Raw genomic sequence first — 25,698 nt, forward strand, 5'->3', positions numbered from 1 at the left:
CCTTTCTAAGGTTAGGTAGCCTGGGCATATATAAGGAACAGAAAGAGGGTTGCTATTGTTGGTTTTTGCTTGGAGCTTGCTGCTTGCTGCCTTTCTGGCTTCTTTTTTTTTTTTTTTTTAATCGATACCAGGGATCGAACTCACGACTGCCTGCTTACAAGGCAGGTGCTTATGCCGCTGAGCTAAATCCTCAGCCCCTCTGGCTTCTTCTTTCTGTCTGCCATGAAATGTTTCACCTCTGCGAGGCTCTCTTCCATGTCACCTTGCCTTGGAGCCAGCCAACTGTGAACTGAAATCTCTTCAAACTGTGAGCTAACATAAGCCTTTTCTCCTTTAACTTTGGGTATTGGGTATTTTTGTCTCAGCAATGAAAAAAATCCCTAACACAGTTACCTTTAAAAATGCTAATGAGTGATACTGGATTGAATTTAGAAGAATATATTTTGAAAGACTATTGAAAATACAAAGAGATATATTACTAATTAGACTGAAAAGCACATTCAGTGCACCTAATAAGCAATTTTGCTGATGTTTTGCAAATTACTTGAACAAGCATTAACATTCCAAATTTCTCTAGCATGAGCTTTTGTTTGATGAGATTATCTCTTTGTGTCAAACCTCATGCTGAGCACTATACTGATATCTTCTGATTTATCCTTTACAAATGGTAAAAATATATATATATATATATATATATATATATATATATATATATATATATGAAGTCTGGCTTTCTTTGAAGTTTTTCAGTGGTAGCTAGTCCCCTTACAAATTTATGAAAGTAAAAGTTGCTACCCTTCAGAAAAAGAAGTTCCACAAGTTTTCTGTATTATATGGCTTTGTATAAGTACAGAAGAGTTTCCCCTTGATGCCAACTTCTTGTATTTAAAGACAGTGAAATAATTTGCAAATAATCTGCTTCCTAACTTGGAGGCATCCAGAATTGTGAATACATAACATGGAACAGACCAATGCTGTTCAGATTCCAGCTGTACGATGTGGATCAGCCATCTTGACCTTCCAAGCCTCTCTTGTCTTTTCTGCCAAATAGACATGACAGGAAAATGTGCCCCAACTCTTAAAATTGTTGTAAGGACTAATTGTGATAATGAATTTAGAAATGTTTAACAAAGCTTCTTCTAGGTAAATTACTGTTCAGTAGAGTTCCTAAATGACTTAGAAAGATGAACAATGACTTAGTTCTCTTCAGCCTTGAGGAGAAACAGTTATCTTTCTGCTTCGTTTTATATTCCTGATGATCTGAACAAAATTTATAACCATGGAAGAAGTAAAAAAAAAAATCCATTAAAATTAGACCACATGTCATTGTTTCATTGAGCAAATGAGACTAGTTCTGAATTATATACATATTTCATAGAAGAGTTAAAATATTTTTTTACATTTTAAAAATTTGTATTCTTTTCAGTTGACAAATCATAATTCATCATAGTTATAATTTTTGGAGTGTAATGTGTTTTGATTATATTGTGATGTGCAATGACTAAATCAAACTGATTAACATCTATCACCTCAATTTACACTTTTATGGTGGTACATTTTAAATTTATTCTGTTAGGTATAAAATGAAATATTCTTAACATTTCCCATCCTTTTTTTGCCTTGCCATTTTTTTTTTTTAATCGGTACTGGGGATTGAACTCATGACCACATGCTTGCAAGGCAGGTGCTTATGCCACTGAGCTAAATTCCCAGCCCTGTTGCCTTACCATTTTAAAGTGGAATGAGGTATGTTGGAAAAAAGTATGAAAAAAATTATAGTAAACATTAACTTGATGGTTTTCCTTCACATCCCTCAGGTCCTATTTTCTGTATTAATTGGGGCATTTAGTGTTGGACAGGCATCTCCAAACATTCAAGCATTTGCAAATGCAAGAGGAGCAGCTTATGAAATATTCAGAATAATTGATAATGTAAGTCTGAACTAGTAATTTATCTGTCTTGGAAAATATTTTCCAGTTAAGAGTCACTACTGTCATCACTTGGTCTTGCTCTCCACAAAGTGTCACTAAAAAGCAGTTATTGTAATATACTAATTTAAAATTTTATTCACTTTAGGAGCCACATATTGACAGCTTTTCAACAACTGGCCACAAACCTGACAATATTAAGGGAAATTTGGAATTTAAAAATATTCATTTCAGTTACCCCTCCCGCAAAGAAGTCAAGGTACGATGATAACTGATTAATCAGTGATTAAACAGTATACTCAGTGAAAAGTCTCTGACACTAAGAGATTAAAAACAAAGGAAAAATGCCTATGCTTTGCAGCCTAGTATTGAACTGCTAATGCTCACACCCTGTATCCCGGTGTGTGAGTTGCCTTGAAGTCTGTCTCCCTTTGCCTTGGTAGATCTTGAAGGGCCTCAACCTGAAGGTGCAGAGCGGGCAGACTGTGGCCCTGGTTGGGAACAGCGGCTGTGGGAAGAGTACCACGGTGCAGCTGTTACAGAGGCTCTACGACCCCACCGAGGGCACGGTGAGCAGGAGGCGGGCACTCAGCATCAGCCCAGCAGAGCTGTCTCATGCTGGGGTGTCAACTACAAATGTGTGGAAAGCTCACTTGTTGTTTATTTCAGGTCACTATTGATGGCCAGGACATCAGGACCATAAACGTGAGGTATCTGCGGGAGATTATCGGTGTGGTGAGTCAGGAACCTGTGCTGTTTGCCACCACAATAGCTGAAAACATTCGCTATGGTCGAGAGAATGTCACCATGGAAGAGATTGAGAAAGCTGTCAAGGAAGCTAACGCCTATGACTTCATCATGAAGCTGCCTCATGTGCGTGGTTCTTGAGCTCTGTGGTTGCAGGGAACTGCGGCCTTGTCCAATCCTTGGGAAATTCAGGAGCTGCTACAAATTGGAGGAATCTCCTAGAAAGGGAAATCAAGATTACTTTGGATTTTTAAAGCTTTAATGCTGTCTACTAGCAGTAATCAGTGTTAGAATCTGGGATGGGTTATTGCTAAGGATTGAAGAGTGGGCTTCTATTCCCTGTGAGGCTTGGATGGTTTAAAGGATGACTTGTCAATGTAAAATGTGATGTGAGATAACTTGTGTTTTTCTAAGTCTTTTGGTAACGTTTTCTGTTGCAGAAATTCGACACCCTGGTTGGAGAGAGAGGGGCACAGCTGAGTGGTGGGCAGAAGCAGAGAATCGCCATAGCGCGGGCCCTGGTTCGCAACCCCAAGATCCTGCTGCTGGACGAGGCCACGTCGGCCCTGGACACGGAGAGTGAGGCGGTGGTGCAGGTGGCCCTGGACAAGGTCCGTGAGCCTGGTGTGCACCAGCTGGTTTCAAGCACAAGGATGTCACACTGTTAGTTGTTCTCAATCTTGGCCTTAGAAAACACATTTCTGGTACCTTCAGGGTATTTCTCTTTACTGCCTAAAATAAAAGCAGCAAGCCTGGAATTTTGTGTTTGTTCACTTGCTTGTTAAACCTCTCTGCTTCTTGGATTTTTTTCAAGTAGCAATGAATATGTAAAAATATCTATAAATCTTTTAAATTCAAAATTAAGAAATATAGACCCAAAAATTGGTGTTTATTTGGATCCTGATAATTGCTTCAGCTTCCTTTTTCGGAAAACTATAGCTTTCTTTCCTTTTTTTTTTTTAACTATAGCTTTCTTTGTAGAGGTTTTTTACTTCTTCAGTTAGGTTCATTCCTAGGTATTTTATTTTCTGTAGAAACTCCGAGCCTACTAGATGTTCAGTTCAAGTTTATGTTCTCTAAAATTGAAGAATGAATTTTAGGAACAGTGGAGACTAAGAGTAGAATATGTTTATTGAGAGAAACAAAGCTTCTGTCTGAGACAGAGACAGAAAGGGTCCCAAGTGTGTTGCCAAAGACTCTGTCTTTTCTGGGGACTTTTATAGAGCAAAACCACGAGGTGAGATGAGTCCATGGTGGGAGAAAAATGGAAACTTGCAAGGCAGGTGGGCATGAGGTGGCACAGAACTATGGTCAACCAATAAGATTACAAGTATAATTGCTCAGGTAAAATTTATTAAATTGGGATCACGAGTCATGAATACAGAATAGGTTCTTTGCTGGTAAGGGATTAATGGCTCCTTCTGACTTCCTTAAAGTGGTTGATATCTATTTAGATTATGAATCTCTGATATTTATACTTAGAGTGTGGCTGCATTCCTTTCATCTTTTGTCTTGAGATCTGGTCCAAAGCAGAGGTGTCTGTCTCCTCCAAGTTTGCAGGGTATCTGCTCTTCTGTACTAGGTTCTTTGAGGGCCCAGCCCTTCTGACTGCCTATAATATTTCTATCTAGCTCAGTTGCCTATAATACTACCATGAATGATATTGTTTTTATAATTTCCTTCTCACTGAGTTCATTATTGGTATATACAATGCTAATGATTTTTGTGTATCTTGGTACACTACTGAAGTTGGTTGTTAATATTAAGAGTTTCTTGTTGGAGTTCTTTGAGCTATCTATATAGAGTATCATGTCATATGGGAGTACTGATGATTTGAGTTCTTCCTGTCCTATATATATCCTTTTTCTTTCTTTCTCTGGCCTGATTGCTTTTGCTAATGTTTCAAGTACTATGTTGACCAGAAGGGGTGATGGTGAGCATCTATGTCTTGTTCCTGATTTTACAGAGAAAGATTTTAGTTTTTCCCTATTTAATATGATGTTGGCCATTGGTTTGTCAAAAATAGCTATTATCAAATTCAGGTATGGTCCTTCTATACTTATTTTCTTCAGTGTTGTTACCATGGAAGGATTTTGGACTTTGTTGAAAACCTTTTCTGCGTCTATTTTTATGGTCATTTTTTTTTACGTTAAGTGTATTGGTGCACATGATTACTGCATTTATTACAGGGAATTTGTATTCGTACATGATATAACATGATTCTTTTTTTCCCTATTCCTCTACCCTCTTTTGCTTCTGTTTACGTGATGTATTATCTTTACTGACTTATGTAAGTTGAATGATTGATTGTCTCACCTCTAAGATGAAACCCTGTTGGTCACAATGTAGATCCTTTTGTTTTTGTTTTTATTTTTGAGCCAAAGTCTCACTATCAGTGCAGGGTGGCCATGAACTCATGGTGCTCCTCCTGCCTCCACCTCTGGAGTGACAGGATTACGGGCAAGTTTTACCACACCCAGTTTGTATGATCTTTTTGATAGTATGCTACATTCTGTTCACTAGTAGCTTGTTGAGGACTTTTGCATCTATACTCATTAATGGGATTGGCCTGTAGTTTTCTTTTTTTTTTTGTACCGGAGATCGAACTCTTGCCAGGCAGGCGCTTACACTGCTGAGCTAAATCCCCAGCCCCTTGTAGTTTTCTTTTTAATAGGATCTTTATCTAGTTGTGGAATTAGAGTGATGCTGGTTTCCATAAATGAACCTGGAAGCACTCCATCTCTATTAATTTCTTCGAAGAGCTTGGTGATACAACATCCTCAGAAGTGTTGTAGAATTCAGCATTTAATCCATCAAGTCTTGGCCTATTTAGTTGGTAGATTCTTTATTATTGCCTCAGTTTCATTGCTTGTTTAGCAATTTTGAGTACTTTTGGGTTAGCTTGGTAATTTATGTGAGACCAAGTGTCTGTTCATTTCTTCAAAGTTTTACAATTTGTTGGGCTATACTTTCTCATAGTAGTTATTATTGTCTGGATTTTGACTGTTTCTGTTGTGATTCACCATTTTTATTTCTAATTGCATTGATATGAGTCTTTTCTCCCTTTAGGTAAATTTGGTTAATGGCTTACTTGGTTTATTCTTTTGAAGACCAGATCTTTAATTCATTGATTGTGTTTTTTTTTTTTTTAACTTTTAAGTCTGGATTTCATTGGTTTCTGCTCTAATCCCTTATGGATTCCTTGTTTAATTTTGACTTGGGCCTGGATTGTTCTCAACTATTTTAAAATTCCATATAAAGCTATTTACTTGAGCTTTCTCTGATTTCCTAATGTGAGCATTGATTACAATATACTTATTTCTTAGAATTAAATTTGGTGTCTTAGAAGTTCTGGTTAATTGTACAGGCATTGTCATTAACTTCCAGAAATTTATTCTGTCACCAATTGCTTGTTTAGGAGGATGTTTTTAATTCTACATGGCTTCTTCTGTTAGTGATTTTTAATTTTATTCCACAGTGGTCTGAGAGTACACTTGGGATAAGTTGAAAATCAGGCTTTGTGGATTAGTATGTGATCTCTTTGGAGAAAGTACTATGCGCTGCAGAAAAGGATGTATATTCTATTACAGTGGGGTGGAATACTCTGTACACACTTATTAAATCTATATGCTCAAGGCTGTGGCTTGGCTATGATATTTCTTTTATGAATTTTTTTTTGTTTTGTTGATCTATCTTTTTGCAAAACTGTGGTGTTAAGATCTTCACTATGATTGGGCAGGTGTTTTGCATGAAATGTCCTTATTTCTCCATCTATTTTGAAACAAAATTATGCTGCGTATGTTGTATAGGTTACAAGTTGTTTGTGCTTAGGGAATGAACTATTTCAATCTCCTCTGGCATGTAAGGTTTGTGCTGAAAAATCTGCTGTAATTTTAATGGGTTTAATTTTATATGTGATTTTTTTTGTATGAGTGCTTAAAATTGTGGCTTTTTGTTGGATATCTAGCAATTTAAAAAGGATATGTTTTGGTGAGCTTCTTTTTCCTGTCATAGTCATTTGGTTTTTGGAAACCTCACCTGCATGTTGAACTTGCATATGGAAGTTTTCTGCTATGATATCTGTAAACAAATTAATAATTCTATCTGTGTTATTATTTAACTTTTATTTAACTCCATTAGCCTTAGGTTGGTCTTTTTCATGTCATCTAGTAGCTGCTGGTAGCCTCTTCTTGTTCCCTCTCTTTTTGTGTGTGTGGCTTCTTTGAGTAGTTCTTCATAATTTACCGTTTTGTCCTCACCTTTGGACATCATCTTTACATTTGGCAGTTCTGCGATTTATAAATTCTATATAGTATAAAAAATTATATTTCTAATTTAATTAGAACATCTTTTCATGGTCTATCTCTTTGATGAATTTTTCATTCCTAATTTGAGTGGCTTTGGTCAGTGCTTCTAATTTTTAACTTATTTTCCTCAGATCGACTTTGAGGATTTTGAGTGATAATTCCATGAAATTTTTATTCATTTTTTCTTTGAACCTGTCATTTCTTCATCTCATCTATAACCTTTTCATATATTTACTTTTATCTCCCCTTAGGGAAGTTGGGAGACCTGAGCAGTCCTGTTTCTGTGCTTTCCCACAATCCTGTGTGTATATATATTCTTTTTATTGTTTATGACACCGGGAAATATATATATTGGCATAGAGTGAAAACCAATAGTCAGTCACTACTATGTTGTCTTAGTTGTAGTAGAAAAACTCAGTGAAAAAAATGGCATCAAATGTCAACTGAATATTGACAACCACTAATGAACATTCCTAAACCAGAACAAAATGGACTATGATTTTATTGAAGACAATTAGGTCAACCATATATTTCTCTATAATACATCAGCACTAATTTTGTCATATGTAAGGAACAGTGCCAGAGCTCAAACATGCTGTTAGACTAATCACCTTCTTCAGGACTAACCTGTCTGATAATTTCACCTCCTAAACCTGGCCTTCCACAGCAGAATACAGGCCCCATGATCTTCCTGGTCTGAACCCAGGCCTCCCAGAGATCCCTATTTAGCTTTCACCCTCTCTAATCCTGTCTTCCTATGCTGTCACTTACCAGTCTCTGTGGTAGGGTAATGTTTCACTCTTTAAGCAAAACTGCCCTCTTGTTTTCCAGTACCTTGTTGAGGATTTTTGCATCTATATTCATTATAGGATTGGCCTATAGTTTCTTTTTGAGTCCTTGTCTTGGCTCAAGGTAATACTACCTTCCAGGAATGAGTTTGGCAGTGCTCCTTCCCTTTGTATATCATTAAAGAGTTTGAGAAGTTTTCATGCTATATTTTCCCTGAAGTGATAGAATTCAGGTAATGTGTGCATGGAATAATATAAATTCTTTTACTTAAGTTTCCTTTATGAATTAGTATGTAATCTGGGAGAAAGTCTCATCAGCTGCTGAAAATAATGTATATTCTGTTGTTGTATATAAAACTTTATAGATATCTCTTAAGTCCATTTATTCAAAAGTTTTATTCTTGTGATATTTCTTCATTGATATTTTTGTTTAGTTGATTTATTTTCCATCATAGTGGGATACTGAGGTCCCCCCCGTAATTGTTTTTATGTCTGATCTTTTATATTCATTAGCACTATTTTAAGAAGTTGGGTGTGGCAGTTTGTGGTGAATACAATAATTGTCTCCTCCACTTGGATTTTTCCTTTAACCGGTATGTAGTGACTTTGTTTTCCTCTTTTCATCCATTTTGGCTTGATAACACTTTGTTCAATTCTACTTTGACTGAACATAAGATATTTATACTTGCTTTTGTTTTGGGTTCCTTTTGCATGGAATATTGTTTTCAATCTTTTGACTTGTAGCCTGAGTGTCTTTTGGGGTTAAATAGTTTCTTGTGTGCAGCATACCATTGGATTTTGTTTCTTGATCTATTCTACCAATCTGTGTCTTTTGATTGGTGAATTGAGACCATTTAAATTGAGAGTTATTACTAACAGATATTGACTCAGTACTGTTACTCTTATTTTTCTGTTGCTGATTCCCTGTCTTTTTCTTCTCTTTAACTGCTCATTCTACCTGGTATATTCATTCTATTAGCCCTAATATCATTGTTACCTTGGCTCTTTCCAGAATATGAAAATTTTTTGGAGTTCTGGCTTGTTGATAATGAATTTCTTTAGGTGCTCTTTATCATGAAAAATATTTTATTTCTTCATAAATTCAGAAAATATTTTTGCAGGATCTGTCAACCTGGGTTGAAAATTATTCTCTTATAGGGCTTGGAACATTTCACAGTGAGCTCTTTGGCCTTTAAGGTTTGCATCAAAGTCTGCTGTAATTCTAATGTATTTACCTTTATAAGGTATTTGTTGCTTTTTCTAACCACTTTTAAAATTCTATTCTTATGTTGAACTTCTCAGGTTTTGACTTTTATATGTCTTGCAGAGATTCTGTTTTGCATGTGGCTATTTGGGATTCTATGAACCTTATATATATATGTAAAGTTGTTTTTGCCCCTTATAAGGAAAGTTTTATACTAGAATTTTAGTAAACAGATGTTTTATGTTATTTGTGCCATCTTTGTTTTTTCACTAGTTACAGATAATCTTAGATTAGTCTCTTTTGTATTATCTGTTGAGTCCATTCTTTCATGTTCTGTTGTATTTAAGGTATTTCTCATTGATTGGTCACTGACAACCTTGTCTTCTAGATTTGGCAGACCTCATATTGTTTGCTTCTGCTACCCACACCTTGATGGAATTTTTAATCTCCTTAATTTCTGTTTGAAGCCATTTTATAGATGCTTTTCTGTACTGGTCTTTCATGTTTTACATCATTTTGTTGTAACCTTTGTATTAGTGTCTTCTTAGACTCTCTCATTTTGTTTACTTGGTCCAATATCTCTTTGCTTATATCTCACTGAGTTGGCCAAACATTTTATTGATTTGTTTTGTTTTCTCCCCTAATATCGTTCCAGATAACTTGCCTTTGGCTTTTCCTTATTTGATGCCCCATGGATCAGCTTAGGGGAGACAGGAGCTTCTGGAGGTGTTTTGTTGACTTTTCTTCTAGCGTCTCTATTTTTGCATTGAGGCTTATAGGTTGATTATAGTGGAAAGCTTGTGTTTAATACCAAGACCTCTTTAGTTAATGTCTACTTTTCAGCTTTATTCTATGGATTTAGCTAACTATTGACCTTTACCTCTGTTCCAGAGTCCAGCCACCTCTGTTTACTTGGGATTGGGAGGTTGCAGCATATTTGGCCCAGTTTCCAGTTCCCTAGGAATGGGCTGCAGCACTATTAATAATTCCAAGGCAATTGCTATTGACATTTCACAAAAACCAGTTAGTAGGAACAGCTATGTCACCTTGGCTATAATAATAAAATGAGTGTCCATAATAGTATCAAAGACAAACTGAATGTTGACAAGGCTTTTAGGACCAATAATGTACCACCTTTTACCATAGAAAAGAGATCTGTAAATATAGTATGCAACCTAATACTAACCTATCTTTGACCTGTGGTAAATATCTACTGAATGGTACAACTTTATCTCTGGTAACAGCTGAAAAGTACTGAATAGCAATAGCATAAAGTTAACTAGCTATCTAGAGATCCATAATGCTCAGTAGTTATATTAATAAAGGTAGAGGGGGTGGGTAACCAGAGATGAAAAGTGAAATTTAAGAAATTAAGAAATTAATCAATGGGTAGTTCTTTGAGGTAGAACGTCATGATTCTTAAGACTCATTCCAAGCAGCATATTTCAGTACAGCGTGTGGCCCATGTTTGTTTTTATTGGTCAGTGCCTGAGCTTTGTTATTTTGTAGACGTCCATAATTCTTACTAAGCATTTAGGCTGACAGACATTAAATAAGTCACACAAAGACATATATAATATCAATACTCAGGTGCACTTTACATCATGATCAAGTCACTGTACGTTTTTGAAATTAGAATCTATAGATTCCATACTCACCAGTGCATCAGGGTTCAGTACATACAGGTTCAATGAGTAAATTTTTGCATGTAATGAATAATGTACTGAAAAGCCACATTGCTGTCTTATTAGGCCCGAGAAGGCCGGACCACCATTGTGATAGCTCATCGCCTGTCCACAGTTCGGAATGCTGATGTCATCGCTGGGCTTGAGGACGGAGTCATTGTGGAGAGAGGAAGTCATGATGAACTCATGAAAGAGAAAGGCGTTTACTACAGACTTGTCACAATGCAGGTATACTTTAACTCCAGAGTTTCCCTAACGTTTTTGGAGGAGATAAGCTGAACTAGCCCCATTTTCTGTTGAAACCAAATATTACTCAATTTATCTAGAAAAGTAGAAAGAAATACTTGATGAATTCAGCAACATACCAGTGTTTTAGATTTTTTTTCTTGAAAAGAGAGGCATTAAAGAAAGATAATGAAAGAAAAAGAGGTATTAAAGAAAGATAAATAAAGAACACTCTATCAAGGTTAAAGATGAGCTACCCACTAGTAGCCATTAGCAACATGTGGCTGCCGAGCATTTCAGTTGTGATTAATCTGAATTAAAATGTTCTAAGTAGTAAATGTAAACCAGATTCTGGCCTTTTATTACATATAGTAACACATTAAAAACATCTCAAGGGATTTATATATTGATCACATGTGCAAATGATAATATCATTGGATATCAATAGTATCTTGGGTATATTAGGTTAAGTGAAATATATAGATAAAATTAATTTTACAATTTTCAAATTTTTATTATAACTGTTAGGTAAATACAGTTGAGAAATGTGGCTCAGATAAGGATTTGTGCTATATTTCTGCTGACAACTGTGGCCCAAAGCAAACTTCACTGAGGCTGAATATCCACAGAAGACGATGGCTAGATAAGATACACAGAAGACATGCACTGTGTGTCTTATTATATTCAGTGGGAATTTTTCTTATTATGGTCTTCTTTTTTAAATGTGTTACAGAAAAAGAAAAGCAGTTTAACTTCAATCTGTTTTATAAGTACTATCCCTGCATGACCATTTCCATGGTATTCAGTGTTCCTTAATCAGACTCATTGGTCAACTAAGCCTTTTGCATATTCTTTCTTTCTTTCTTTCTTTCTTTCTTTCTTTCTTTCTTTCTTTCTTTCTTTCTCTTTCTTTCTTTCTTTCTTTTGTTCTTTCTTGTTTTAGACAATAGAAAGTGGAGACGAATTAGAAAATGAAGTTTGTGAATCTAAAAGTGAAAATGATGCCCTGGCAATGTCTTTAAAAGGTTCAGGATCCAGTCTGAAAAGAAGATCAACTCGGAAGAGTGACAGTGGATCACAAGGACAAGACAGAAAACTTAGTACAAAAGAGGCACTGGTATGGAGGAGGATGCTCCATCTTTGTCCTAGTTGTGTGGGCTCCTACTTTGTTAACAATGGAAACAAAAAATGATTTTCCAAAATAAATTTTTCTGATTATACGCCAGATTGTTCATGAACCAGAAATGTCAACAGTTTACAGTCCATTTGTAATTTAAGAATAAAAATTTATAGGAAGTTTTTTTAGAATTAACATTTATAAAGAGACTTAGTAGATCTTCAAATATTAAAATTTCTATTCTGTTCATCCCTACTTACAAATATTTTTGTCATTTTTTAAATATCAGGCCAAGGGTTAAATATTTGTAAAAATATTTCGTAAAAATGAAATGATACCATAATAGAGTTTGTCAGTACATTTTTTGAAGCTGAAGATCCATCAATTGACAAAGAATTTGATGCATTTACTTTATAGATTTCTGCATTTGCACAAACTATACATCATGAAATCATTTTATCAATTTTTAAAGTTTGTAGTATTTTATGTTTTCTAGGAAGAAAATGTGCCTCCAGTTTCCTTTTGGAGGATTTTAAAGCTGAACATAACAGAATGGCCTTATTTTGTGGTAGGTGTTTTTTGTGCCATTATAAATGGAGGCCTGGAACCAGCATTTGCAGTAATATTTTCAAAGATTGTAGGGGTAAGTTTGTATTTCCAGTTTTTGTATTGGCTTGTGAATGCTGATTGAAGAATTAATGAATTACTTGTATTTGTAGCAGTATATGTAAGCCAAGAAAATTATGTCCCTACTTATGAAACCAACCTGATTGAAGGTGTAGGAATATAAGTCTGGTTTATGGGAGATAAGCTCACTTTATAAACCTTTGTCCTGGTTTCTAACCCAGGACCTTGTTGATTTCCTTGCATAAGCTCAGAGTACCAGTTCCCTAAAATAGTAAACAAAATCAGTGAGATGACTTTTCCATACCTGCCACCACTGGGCTCTAGGCAAAACCCTCAGTCTTCTGCTTTGAACAAAGGGTTTTCCTTAAGTCTGTGTTAGATTGGCTTGAGACGGAATTTCTGTGTAGCACACTTACTTGGTAAGACATGACCAGGCCAAGCATGCCACCTATAATTTTCATCTCACTCCTTAAGAATGAAATAAAGAGACAGCTTCCTAAAGACACTGGCACTGACATTGACATGTTGCTTCCACCTGATTTTAGTGGTGCCATTTTCAAAAAACAGGATCTAGAGAGTCATGTTCCATGTTTAGGGAGAGATTTTTCAAACATCTTTGCCAAGCATAAGCCAAACAGTAGCTTTTGATTCTACAATAAAAAACAAAGACAGCATGCTTGGCTAGGCCATTTCAGGTTGTCATTCATGTTTAATATATTCACTCAAAAAAATCTCTTTTCAGCTGTTGACTGTACCTCAATTGCAGAGAGCTTGCATTTCAGATATAAGGTCTTGGGCTCAAGCTTCTGTACTGAAACAAATGGAGGAAATTTCTCCATGGTCTGCTTTGTGTCAGGTCATTTTATATGTCCTGAAAATTTACTGAGAAGCAGATAAAATTTCTGATTCTGTGGAGCATACACTGTCATCTAGGCAGGGAGCATCAGACTTTTCCTATACAAGGGAAGGCAATTCATTCTTTAGGTTTTGCAACCAGTATTATTGCCATTGCAGATCTTGTACTCTGCTTTTGTGGAGCAAAATGCACCATGTACACCATGAAAACAAATGAACATTTCATGTATATAAACATAAATATTTAGCCAGTGGCCCATAATTTGCTGATCTCTGTTCTGACATGTCTTGCAGGCATGGAGGTAGACAGTGGTGTCAACAGAGGAAAAAAATGAAAGTAGATAAATTAAATATGGATTTAGCTCCTTTTCAGAAAAACTCAGTTTATGGAATTTTTTTTTTGCATTTTTCTTGTGCCTCATACAATAGTAAACCTGGAGGTCAGTGATCCAGGGATGGTACATCAGCTCCTAGATAACAGCTAGGCAGCCAGCCCATTGTAAGTGGTAGACTCTGAGTTGCATTGCTTAGGTTTGTGTCTTGGAGTCACCCCTGGCTGGTTGTGTTATGTTTGGCAAATTAACTAATCTCTGTGCTTCAGTTTATCTATGTATGAAATGGTATGCTAATAAAACAAAGTTATACAAATGGATAAGGGGATAAAAGAAAGAAAATATATAAATTTGCCTAGAGTAATGTCTAGTATAAAGTAAGAATTTAATTATTTTCAGTAATTATTTTTGCTGACATGACTACTAAAAAAACAGTGATATAATGTCTTATAATCTTTCATTTTTATTTTGGTTTTTCTGAGACAGGGATTCATTATATAGTGCAGGTTGGGTTTAAACTCAGGCACCCCAGGATGGCCTCAAACTCTTGGTGATCCTCCTGCCATAGCCTCCTGAATGCTAGGATTATAGGCATGTGCCACTATACCCGACTTCCATTTCTTTAAAGGATGGAATTATCTGGGTTGAGTTTGAAGTGTTTCTCTCTTCCAGTACTGATTTTTTTTCCCTTGAACCCATCATTTTCTACAGCCCTTCTAACCATCTTCTTAAAACACTTCCACATATGGTACTCAGGCAGCTGGCTTTAGTACCTGACCGGCTGACTGGTCATTGTACAAGTAATACTGCTTCAGGAACTCTTTTTCTTTATGGAAATCCTGGACTGAGTAAACAAACACCTCTCTGTGGTCCCAAAAACCTCTTCATCAGATGTTCTCCAAACACCTTAAGACAGTTTGAAATGTCCCCATAGTGACAATGGATTGGCATATAATATAGTTCCTTACCAGTGACAAGTGTTTCCATTTCTAATTTTACACAGTAGAATAATACACCTTACTCCAGGAGTAAGAATTATTGGATCGATTTGCGAATCACAGTCCCTTTCTTGGGCTTAATGTAGATGTCTCTGAGGGCAGTATTAGGAAAGCCAGTCCTGATTTCCAGTGTTCTAACGCTCTTCTCACCCTAAAAACCATTCCAGTGGTAAATGAATCAGACTGAGAGTCGCTTCTGAGTGAACTAACAACCCTTTAAATATTTCCTCACAGCTGTTCTCAAGAAATGATGATCCGGAAACAAAACGACAGAACAGTAATCTCTTTTCACTATTATTTCTAGTCCTTGGAATGATCTCTTTGATTACATTTTTTCTTCAGGTAAATGTCTCAGTTTTACCTTTGTTCATCCTGGGGGAATTTATAAACATCTGTATAGATTTTCTTTTAATAGAGTTGCTTTCTATGAACATTGCTATCAACAGCCAATTGTTTGTCTTCTTTGGCTCCCTTGTTAACCTTGTCCCCCATCACCACTCTTACCTAGAAATACTGATGACATCAGAGAGAATAGGTAGTTTGCTCTCAAGTCATGCTTAAAATGAAAGATAATACATTAAAAAGGCCTCAAGGAAGCTCTGGATATAATTTTGGGTGTAAGTATTGATGGTCAACTTTAATAAGTGTCTAGCGAGATAATGTATGTAAAGTACATTGTCAGGAAGGATAGCTCTCAACAAAAATAGCAGGAGTCATTTTCCTGCAGTGGCCAAGCCAAACTACATTCTATTTAGTTCAGTGTTAAAAACTCTTGTGTGCTCATCCCAAGTAAATATAAGCACTAGTAGTTTTAGTACTAACCTCACTGAATCTAGGATTCTTCCCTTCTCCTCCATCTCCTTGCATGGACAATATGTCTTAGCAGTGAGTTATGTAACTGAAGCTTTGTGGGCAGCTCACTGGTCTTTGGACTTTGTGTAGCCCCATCATGCTGGTCCATGGCCTCCTTATGGCCTTCAGTTATTGTAGAGATGGGCTATTACAATTATAGAGATGGCTCTTGCCTCACTTGTGCCCTTTGCATGTGTTTCTTCCCTCCCACTAAGTGATGTCCAGCCTGGTGCTTGGGAGTACCAGGAAGGTTCTGGTGCCTCTTTCCCTTTCTCTGATTTTGCGGGAATAAGGTTACTATCGGGGCATCTCCTCTTCTGATGCCCCACGCAACCATTTTCATCTGCTTCCCCAGGCCTTGCCTCTGCCAGCTGTTCCTTCCTGGTTCCACGGAAGGAAAACACTACCTTTTAGTCTTCTCTCCTAAGTTCGTCAGAATGAGGATTCTGTTCTTATTCCCATATGTGGTCTAGCTTGGCAGCATGCTCACAATTTTATTATTTCCCAGTAACTCTATTTCATCCTCTGAGACACAAATTATTAAAGCCTAAAATGATGGGAAAGTACAGTGGAGAGAACTCTCTGAGCAAGCCTCTAGCTCAGCCTGTTTTGCCTCCAGAACATTGGGTTTTGCTTTTCATTTGACCACTAAGAGTTTGAGGGTGAGGAACAAGGATACAAATTGAATGCTATTCTTGGCAACTTTGAAACCTCTTGATTCAAAGGAAAGCAAAAATAAATAAAAAGACTGGGGACATAGCTCAGTACTGCAGCTCTGGTTCAATTCCCACTGCTGTCCAAAAAAAAGATATTTGATAACTTTGCACTCTATATCTTTTAAAGTCTGTTGTGACTATAAATTCATGTTTATACAGACTATACTTAAGTCCTCATGTAATGATTAACAGTGCCCAAGTTAGAAGATATATGATATAGTCTCTCAATCTTGGAAAAAATACCAGCTTCCTGAGTGACATGACAGATCCATGTTCCCTGAGAAAATAAGTGAGTCTGATTAAGAGAAACAAAGAAGCATGTTTTCTATAAATTTTTTACCTGCCTGTCAGCTCACTGCAAACAGTGAGACAATTTCAAAACCTGACTGGTGTCTACACACCAGTGTAGCCTTGCACTCTGCTCTGTGGCACATAGTCACAGGAGTGCAGTCAGCTCTGGAAATCAGGCTTTCCAACTTTGTCTAGTGTCCTGCCTTGGCTGTGACATCAGGCTCCTGTCCTTTTGTGTATCGGGTGTTGGAGTATCTGACAATCCTATGTGATCTGTTCTTTTGCTTCACAGGGCTTCACATTTGGTAAAGCTGGAGAGATCCTCACCAAGCGGCTGCGGTACCTGGTTTTCAGGTCCATCCTGAGACAGGTGAGTCTGCTGATGAGCCCTGGGATGTGTGAGAGTCCCCCTGGCACCCAGGATGCAGGCGGTGGAGCTGTCCTGCTGCTGACGCTGCTGACTTGTGTTGGGCCTCCTTCAATCTCAGAGATGGCACAGAACCATCCACCGGTGCAGGCCCAGACCCTGCAGTCTGTTTACTGAGGATGAGTCCCATGGCCTGCACTGGCTGGACACAACAGGAGTCTCCTACCTGGATTCACCTCCAGCCTTTTATCTCAGCAATTGTAGGCACTGTAGGCAGAAGTGATCATCTCTGCCCCCTCAATTTTGCCCTTTCTTTTCTCTTTTCCCGTGGAACATCCAGGATCCTTCATCCTGGTTTTTGTCCACCACAGATTATACAAATCCAAATTTATCATCATGGCTCATTTCACATTTTCCAGTGACTTTGAATTAGTAAAATAACATACTAATTCAAGTTGCAGTTTTTTTGGGCAGATAATAGCTCAACGGAACGCCTCTCACATTTTGTACTTTCATGACTCTAACAATAGACAATCTGGATGTTTTCCTTAGGGGGATAAGGTTTGGAGAAAAGAGAAACCTAGTTCAAAGGATGTTTGTTTTGCATCATAAAAATATTGTGTATTTAAAATAACTTTTCTTTTAAAATCCCTAATCACTTGCCATTGACTAAAATGGTGCATAGGATCCTGCCTCAGATCCCCTGGTGGAAGCCTGTTTGCTCTGTTAGGATTTCTGTAGGACATTCACATCTTTCCAGCAGTCTTTGATTCCATTGTCCTTTCTGCCTCTTCCCACCACCACTTAGGAAGACATACTTCTATGAACTAAGAGCTAGTAATGCAGAACTATGACTGAATCTGCTGGTGAGAGGACACTGTTTGTTGGGTATCCTGCCCTATTTTGTCTTTCAGGCCAAATCTCATATGTAATCAAAGTTCTACTTGGGCTCAAGGTTGACTTTGCTCCACTGCCAATGCTCTGTCACCCTGTTGACCCTGGGCCGTCTCATAGATCTAGTGTGACTGGGAACTGAGGAGACAGATTAGATGATGCCTTTTCCCCAAGGCGTTGAATGGGACAAACATATCTTAAGGCCTTCTGTTTAAAAGGCAGCATATTGAATATTGAAAGTCTTTCAGATCTGAATGGTTTCTGTCTTCAAGAAAGTCCCATTCTGTTGGGAAAACCCTGAAGCTCGTGAGTATACTAGAAAGCAAATTGATATTTGCTATAATGAGTTACAACACTTTGTTTTTTTCTCAAATATTTTAGATAAAAATGTTAGCTATGGTCCAGGGTCAGTGGCACAGCACCTTCCTGGCAAGCACAAGGCTCTGAGTTTGATTCCTGGTACAAAAAAAAAAAAAAAAAAAAAAAAAAAGAGGTAGTTACTTTTTTTTAATGCAAACCAGTAGTTTAGATACTTTTTAGGGACCATAATCATTTGTGACAGACATCAATTCTCAATTCAAATCCATAATCTTGTATTTATATATTTAAAAATATAAGTAGTTTTAGGGGGTGGGGATTTAGCTCTGCGACATAAGCACTTGCCTTACAAGCAGGCAGTTGTGAGTTCGATCCCCGGTACCAATAAAAAGATTATATATATATATATATATGTGTGTGTGTGTGTGTGTGTGTGTGTGTGTGTGTGTGTGTAGTTTTACAAAGAAAATTCTATTTTATGTTGAATGTCATATTCTAACCTACATTGCTTTTTTGATTTGTTTTTAACCCAATTCATTTATTCTGCCCTGAACTACAGTTATCTAATTGTTTTTCACCTTCTCTATTTGGTTCTGTAATAAATTTTGTATACTTCAGAGTTTGTAAACTTGAACCTACCAGGCCTACTCTTTATCTCTTCTTTGCTTATATCAGAAATAACAGTTTCTATCAGTTGTTGAGGCTAAAACCTCGATGCCTCCTCTCTCTGTCTAATGTTGTAATAGCTTCCCACCTGGTTTCATTGCCTGTTATCCTCATTCCAATCTGGAAGGTTCACCTATAATGCCATGGTCATTTTTCTGAAATAGACATCAAATCACATTTCTGTACTCAAAACCTGCTACCCAAAACCCTCAGAGTAAGGTCTGGAATCTTTATAACTACCTGAAGTCCATACCTGATGTTCACTGCTTGTCTTCCATGACTCCTCTCCTACACCTGCACCCTTGCCCTGCACGGTCTCCTCTGAGTCCACCGGCTCTCTGCTGTGGTGTCAGGAAAAGGGCGGGGCACATCAGGACAGAAGTCTCACCTGAGGAGGCAGCTTGAACAACTTTACAAAAGGTTTCCTTTTGGCTCCCAAGAGCCAGTTAGGCTTTCTCTCTGGTGTGTGAAACACGAAGTGTGCCTTAGGCTCCGAGCCACTGCATGTGCCTCTGAAAAGAAATTTTCTTAGATATTCCCTTGTCTTCCTTGGCTTTTCATCTTTTCTCAGTTGTCTCCTCAGATAGGCCTTCTCTTTCCCCATTTCCTAAAACAGCATCTTCCCTCACTCCTTTGCTATTACAAATTATAGCATTTTGGTAGACAATTACATCTTGCTGTTTCCCTTCATAGAATTTATTATCACCTGAGATGTATGAGGCACCGTCCAGAGGCCAAGGCTGAGGGAAAGATCAAATTTGATTTATCTGCGTACAGGCAGACTGACATGGGAGCAGCCTCAGCAGCTGTCTGGGGGGAGGCTAACTATATAGAGAGTTTAGAGTTGGGGTCACATGTGCTCCCCTAGCAGCACATGTACTAGAATCGGGGTCACAGTATCAAGGATCCAGATGAGACGTTTGAAGTCAGATTGGAGAGACAGTCAGCCCAGGTGTGTAGATAGACCTGGCACCAGGATGACTTCAAGTCAGGTCCTAAATTCATGTTTCCAGAGGGCACGTGGGCAGTGTTTTCACTGTCCATGGTAGAGGTTTTTGACGAATGAAATGATGTATCGATGTGTTTGCTTATTAAGGCTTTTCCTTGTCTATTGAACATAAACCTGTGAATGCCAAATGCATGGAACAGAATGCATACTCAAAACTGATCTTTCACTTTCCTCCTGGAGAGTTTAAGGTAAAATCTCTTCTGTGCCACAGGATGTGAGTTGGTTCGATGATCATAAAAATAGCACCGGAGCTTTGACTACCAGGCTTGCCACTGACGCTGCTCAAGTAAAAGGGGTAGGTACCACCTTTCTATTCACGATTGTGTTCATTCCATTTTGAACCTCAGCATGGTGGTGATTTTTTCAGCAGAGATGTTTATCATCATCATTAAGAAAATATTAAATACTAACCCCCCAATGACACATACTTTACAGCAAAATGTTGGCTATTAAAACATTATATACTCCACGGTATGTACATAATTGCTTTTCATATTCCTGTGTTACTAGTACTATTTATAAGATGCATGTAGAAGAACAATTACTTGGAAAAGAAGTATTTTTCAGCATATCATTTAGGACCAGGCTATTACAGTGGTCAATCAGCAGAAAATTGTAATTGCTCCTGAAAGAAGAGTGTTTGGAGTTGGCTTCAGGAGCCCCATACTGGGACATTGAATTTCAGAAGAAATGGAAAAAAGATTTAAAAAAAAAACAAGTGAAAAGCACATGGAAAATTAAAGCAAGTTTGAAAAGAATAAGTTTAATGTATTGAATTGTAATGTTTTGACTTTTAACTGAAATAATTTCTTTACAACTTTTCCTGGCAAAATGTACAAAATGATGAAGAATGTGATCTTTATTGTTGTACTCCTACCTTGAGCCTTACTAGTCTTTACATTTTAGTCTTCCTTTGAGACAATAATATACTAATAATTCTTCTATATAATAGATAGGACTTCTGTAAAAATAAGTTATGAAGCACATGGAGAGCTGCAGAATTGCAATGTGAATCTTTTTTTTTTTTTTTTTTTTTTTTTTGTCTTTTTCCTTTTTATCAGTACCGGGGATCTAACTCACGACTGCCTGCTTCCAAGGCAGGCACTTTTGCTGCTGAGCTAAATCCCCAGCCCCCTGCAATGTGAATCTTAAGAGTTACTGTTTTAACACAGTTCTCTTTGTTCAAAGCAAACATGTTTACAAAATCAATATTTAGGTCACATTGTATAAAACCTTGCACCAGAATGAACACTACTTAAAATGAGTTTGAACTTTTTTTAAAAAATTAACAAATTTTACATGTTCCTATAACATTTATCATGGAAAGCTGGTACATTTACACATGTCTTAATTATTATTTTTTTTTTTACTTCCACCTCCCTTCTCCTGAACTTCTTTAAAAGAAACAATGATCTTGCCTTGAAGGAGAGTCTGCATGGTTGGTCAGGTTGTCATAAAGTACTGTGCAGTGAGTGGAGGTGGGCAGTGTAGCTAGGGCCTGGCTGGTGGTCATAGAAGGAAGGCCCTAAAAATATGGTGATGTAGGCAAAATCTATGGTTTTCGACCGCCATCTAAAGCTGGCAGTCCATATAGGGAAGATCAAATGCCGTGGAAATTCCTCTACTGTGAACTTGGGGCATGTTCTGAATGCTTCACTCAGTCAGAAGCTGCTGTAGGAAATCAGGAAGCATGGACCCCGACAACAGGAGGAATTTACTTCATCTATGCTACAGATTCTGTACCTTTTGACCTTCACAAGAAATCCGTAAGACAGAGCTGACTTTGAAGACTCCTCCACTCTTTGACTTGTGCCAAATTTGCAAAATGTCACTTTGTTGTAAGCTCAATGAGTGCATCAAATAAAAATTAATGTGCTGTATTACTTTATTAAGGGTCTTCTGGCCCTACAAAAAATGTCTGGTATGGTGTTTATTATCTATAAAAGCAACTTGTGGTTGTAGCATCACACACCCCCCATCTCAGCCCAAGTATTTAGTCTAGTGATTGTATTGGAAATGTACTCAATGATTTTGTGGATGTTGAGGTGGGGGATTATAAAGAATTCTGGTCTAGAATTCAGAACAGATAGCTTTGCATATTAATCAATACACATGCTCATTTTGGTGTTGGAGGAGATTTGTTTAAAGTTGCAGACGTAGTGGTGGCTGTCCTAGATTGTACTTCACCAGTCTGAAACAGCCTTAGTGGGAAGAAGACATTTTCAGGGTAGAAAACAACATGGGCCACTTTCAGACAAAGCAGGTGTGGGATCCACAACAGGTATTTGGAAAAGCTGGAGGGTATAGGCTAGTCCCAGGGTGAAGGAAATGTGATGGACTGAAATATACAGTGGTGGACAGAACTGACTTTGTAGATTGACTTCTGGTTTTCGAGCTAGAAGTCATGGCACTCTGTTGAAAGTCATGCCCAGCTCCTTTTGGGTTCTGGATTGAAATGAAGATTCTGGTGAGTGCTTAATAAAAACTAAATTTAATGTAGTTTTTCCAAATCAGTTACAGGTTAAATAAATATAACAAGTATCTCAAGGTGTATTTGAATATCCTTAATAAAAACTTTAACCTTAAATTATCTAATATTGGAAATTTCTGTCAGTTTAATGTAATTTTCATACTTGATCTTGCAACCTGGCAGAACCCACTATATTGCTCATGCTTTGATTAATAAAGGTTGTCTTGATATTAAAAATCAGAATAGAGAAAAATGTAATTGAACTCTGGATTACTATACTTCTTTTGCATTTATTGAGAAGTCATGGAGATCCTCACTTTAGAAAACCAATAAACCATGTACAAGTAAATCTTTTCTCTCATAACTGAGAAGATAATTCATAGATTTTCAGGAAAAATAAACTGTCATAATCCTTAAAGTGTGTTGTGTACATGTATCAATTTCCCACAAAAATGCAAGCATTATTTCCTCAAGCATATACTAATAGAAAAGAATATACAAGCTTGGACTTTATAATACAAACATTTGCCTGTAATTTGTTTTGTTTTTCAGGCTATTGGTGCCAGGCTTGCTGTACTTACCCAGAATGTAGCAAATCTTGGGACAGGAATTATTATTTCTTTCATCTATGGCTGGCAGTTGACTCTTTTACTCTTAGCAGTTGTACCCATCATTGTAGTAGCAGGAGTCATTGAGATGAAAATGTTGTCTGGACAAGCACGCAGAGATAAGAAAGAGCTGGAAGTTTCTGGAAAGGCAAGTCAAAGAAAATATAATTGCTCATCTAAATAGAGAATAAAGTTTTGTTACTACCTGTCACTTACTATGCTCTGAAAATATTTTATAATCATTCCTCAAAGCAATATTGTTTATACTTAGATGAAGATTAGAAACTGAAAAATAGCAAACCCATCCTTTGGCTCAAAGACTGACCACACTTTTAATAGACCATTGTACACACACTCTTCTCTCTTCCTTTCCCTCCCCTTCTTGCTTCAGTTCTTTATTGATTTCTTCCTTCTTCTGCCTCTCCACCTTTTTGCTTTCTTTCTACCTCTTTGTTTCTTTCAAGTAAGCTTAAATCTGTTGATTATTTAGGACACTAGGCCCAGTTTGTTACATATGTAGGAAGATTCAGTATGGAAAATTCTAAGAGTGTTTATTTTATATGGTTTAAATGGTGGCTACTCTTTCACTTTTACCATGTCTCCTCCCTTCATCCTGCTTCTCCTTCCCATGATACTTTTTGGTCTGCATGGATGTCTCTTTTTTTTTCCCCTCACTATTTACAAAATATGTGGTACTCACTGTGTTTCCTGCAAAGGTTTTATCCCTTATCACAACCCTGAAGGAGGTTCTCTTATCCACTTATGGTTCAGTGGCCCCAGTGTCTGAGCACTGGTAAGGTTTGCAGTTAGGATACAAGCTCAGACAATTGTGCTTCCGTGAGCTAGAAAACAAAGAAGTCCTCTGATGGCACAGCATGATCTCATAGGACACGATCAGGATCATGGCAGAAGTGAGCGATGAGAAGAGGGCTTATCCTAGAACTGGTCCTGATGTCTAGACAGGGAAGCATCCAGCAGTGGACATTCCAGGTCCCCAGAGTTAGGGCAGTTCCAGTCAGGTGAGTGTGGCTCTGGCTCTCAGCAGACTTGGGTGACATGGGCCAGGAGCCTCATCGTGTGAATGACGAGGCAGGTCCTGGACGTTGTTCCTCACCTCACATACTTTGTCCTCTACATGTGTGCATGTCCTCAGACTCTCTGCCTTGTTGCCTTCTGATTTTTTAGTAAAATCTTTTAGACCAGCTTTAGGATCTCCCAAACAGTGTCTATGGGACACACATCTCCCAGAAGGCACAAGCTCTGGGAAGGGTTGGGTTGACACCCAGAGTCTGCTTGTAGTCCAGATAACCTTGGCCCTGGCCATGTACAGAACCTATTCTTTGCCAGTAACTTCACTTATTAATGTACTCTTGAGTTTCTTTCCCCACATGGAGTTGACTCTTTTATCTGAGGAATATATAGCAAAATATAGGGCAAAACTGTGAAAAAGAAAAATCACAGTGTCATTAGTGAGATATTGGAACTATCATAATAAGGAGTTATAAATTGTTTCTGGGAAGAAGACCACTGATCCTAAGGTAATTTATTGGTCTCCAAGGTCAACATGTTGAAGCAGTGTATCACAGGCAAGACTCTTGGAGTCTGTCAGGGGAATGAGAGGTGTGTAGATGGATGTAGGTAAGTGTGAGTAAGGCAGCTTTTCTTGGTAAACTTCAGGAAGGAGATACAAGCCATAGTTCAGTGATGACTCCTGGGAAGGATGAAGGTGCAGAGAGAAAATGATAATAATATTAAAAATCAGCTCGATTCTCAGATTATCATTTATTGAATATTATATACTATGTAATACTCGTGTAACTCTTCACATATTATCTGATTTGATACTTTCAAGAATTCTGTTGAAATTCAGAAGAGTTAGTAACTAAACTTCATTTCAACAAATTAGACTTTTGATGAACATAGATGCAAAAGTCCTCAACAAGTTACTATCAAACAGAAAGCAGCACATCATCAAAAAGATCATGCATCGTGATCAAGTAGATATAATTCCAGAGATGCAAGGATGGTTCAGAATATGCTAATCAGTAAATGTAATACATCACATAAACAGAAGTAAGGTCAAAATCAACACGTCCATATCAATATATGCAGAAAAGGCTTTTGACTAAACCCAACTTTATGATAAAAACCTTGAAGAAAACAGATATAGAAGGACAGTTGCTGACTTTACTAATAGATTTGTGGAAAAACTTACACTGACATCATATTCAATGGAGAAAAACTGAAAATATCCTCCAAAAATTCACACTGACCTCATATTCAATGGAGAAAAACTAAAAACATCCTCCCTAAAATCAAGAACAATAGATGACCAATATCACCTCTTCTGATCAACATAGTGCTTGGAACATTTTCCATAACAATTAGGCAAAGAAAAAAAAAATAAAAAGAAATACATATTGGAAAGGAAGAACTCAAATTAACAGTATTTTCAGATGACATGATACTTTCTGTAGAAGACTCAAAGAACTGCACCAAAAGACTCTTAAAATTAATAACCAACTCCAGCAATATAGGAGGATACAAAATCAGCATGCAAAAATCATTAGCATTTGTGTACACAAATACTGAAATCAGTGGGAAGGAAATTATGAAAATACCATTCATGATAGCATCAAGAAAAATGAAATTCCTAGGGGTTAACCTAACCGAAAAAGTTTGATAGATCTCTAC

General features: G+C 37.3%; 1 protein-coding gene across 2 annotated transcripts in view; it reads left to right on the forward strand.

Moving 5' to 3' along the window:
• The window catches only part of LOC100732684 (ATP-dependent translocase ABCB1), a 101,918-nt gene that overhangs the window by 44,568 nt on the left and 31,652 nt on the right, over positions 1-25,698 (forward strand). For both annotated transcript variants that reach the window (XM_063243398.1, XM_063243408.1), the window contains 12 exons: positions 1,818-1,931; positions 2,077-2,187; positions 2,372-2,497; positions 2,598-2,801; positions 3,116-3,286; positions 10,726-10,887; positions 11,828-12,001; positions 12,498-12,644; positions 15,048-15,155; positions 16,965-17,042; positions 20,138-20,221; positions 22,949-23,152. In XM_063243398.1, coding sequence (XP_063099468.1) covers positions 1,818-1,931; positions 2,077-2,187; positions 2,372-2,497; positions 2,598-2,801; positions 3,116-3,286; positions 10,726-10,887; positions 11,828-12,001; positions 12,498-12,644; positions 15,048-15,155; positions 16,965-17,042; positions 20,138-20,221; positions 22,949-23,152 — 1,683 coding nt within the window. The remainder of the gene's footprint in view (positions 1-1,817; positions 1,932-2,076; positions 2,188-2,371; positions 2,498-2,597; positions 2,802-3,115; positions 3,287-10,725; positions 10,888-11,827; positions 12,002-12,497; positions 12,645-15,047; positions 15,156-16,964; positions 17,043-20,137; positions 20,222-22,948; positions 23,153-25,698) is intronic.

The sequence above is a fragment of the Cavia porcellus genome, unplaced genomic scaffold, assembly GCF_034190915.1.
Source record: "Cavia porcellus strain 051 isolate PalLab524CR breed Dunkin Hartley unplaced genomic scaffold, mCavPor4.1 scaffold_2, whole genome shotgun sequence".
Lineage (NCBI taxonomy): Eukaryota > Metazoa > Chordata > Mammalia > Rodentia > Caviidae > Cavia > Cavia porcellus.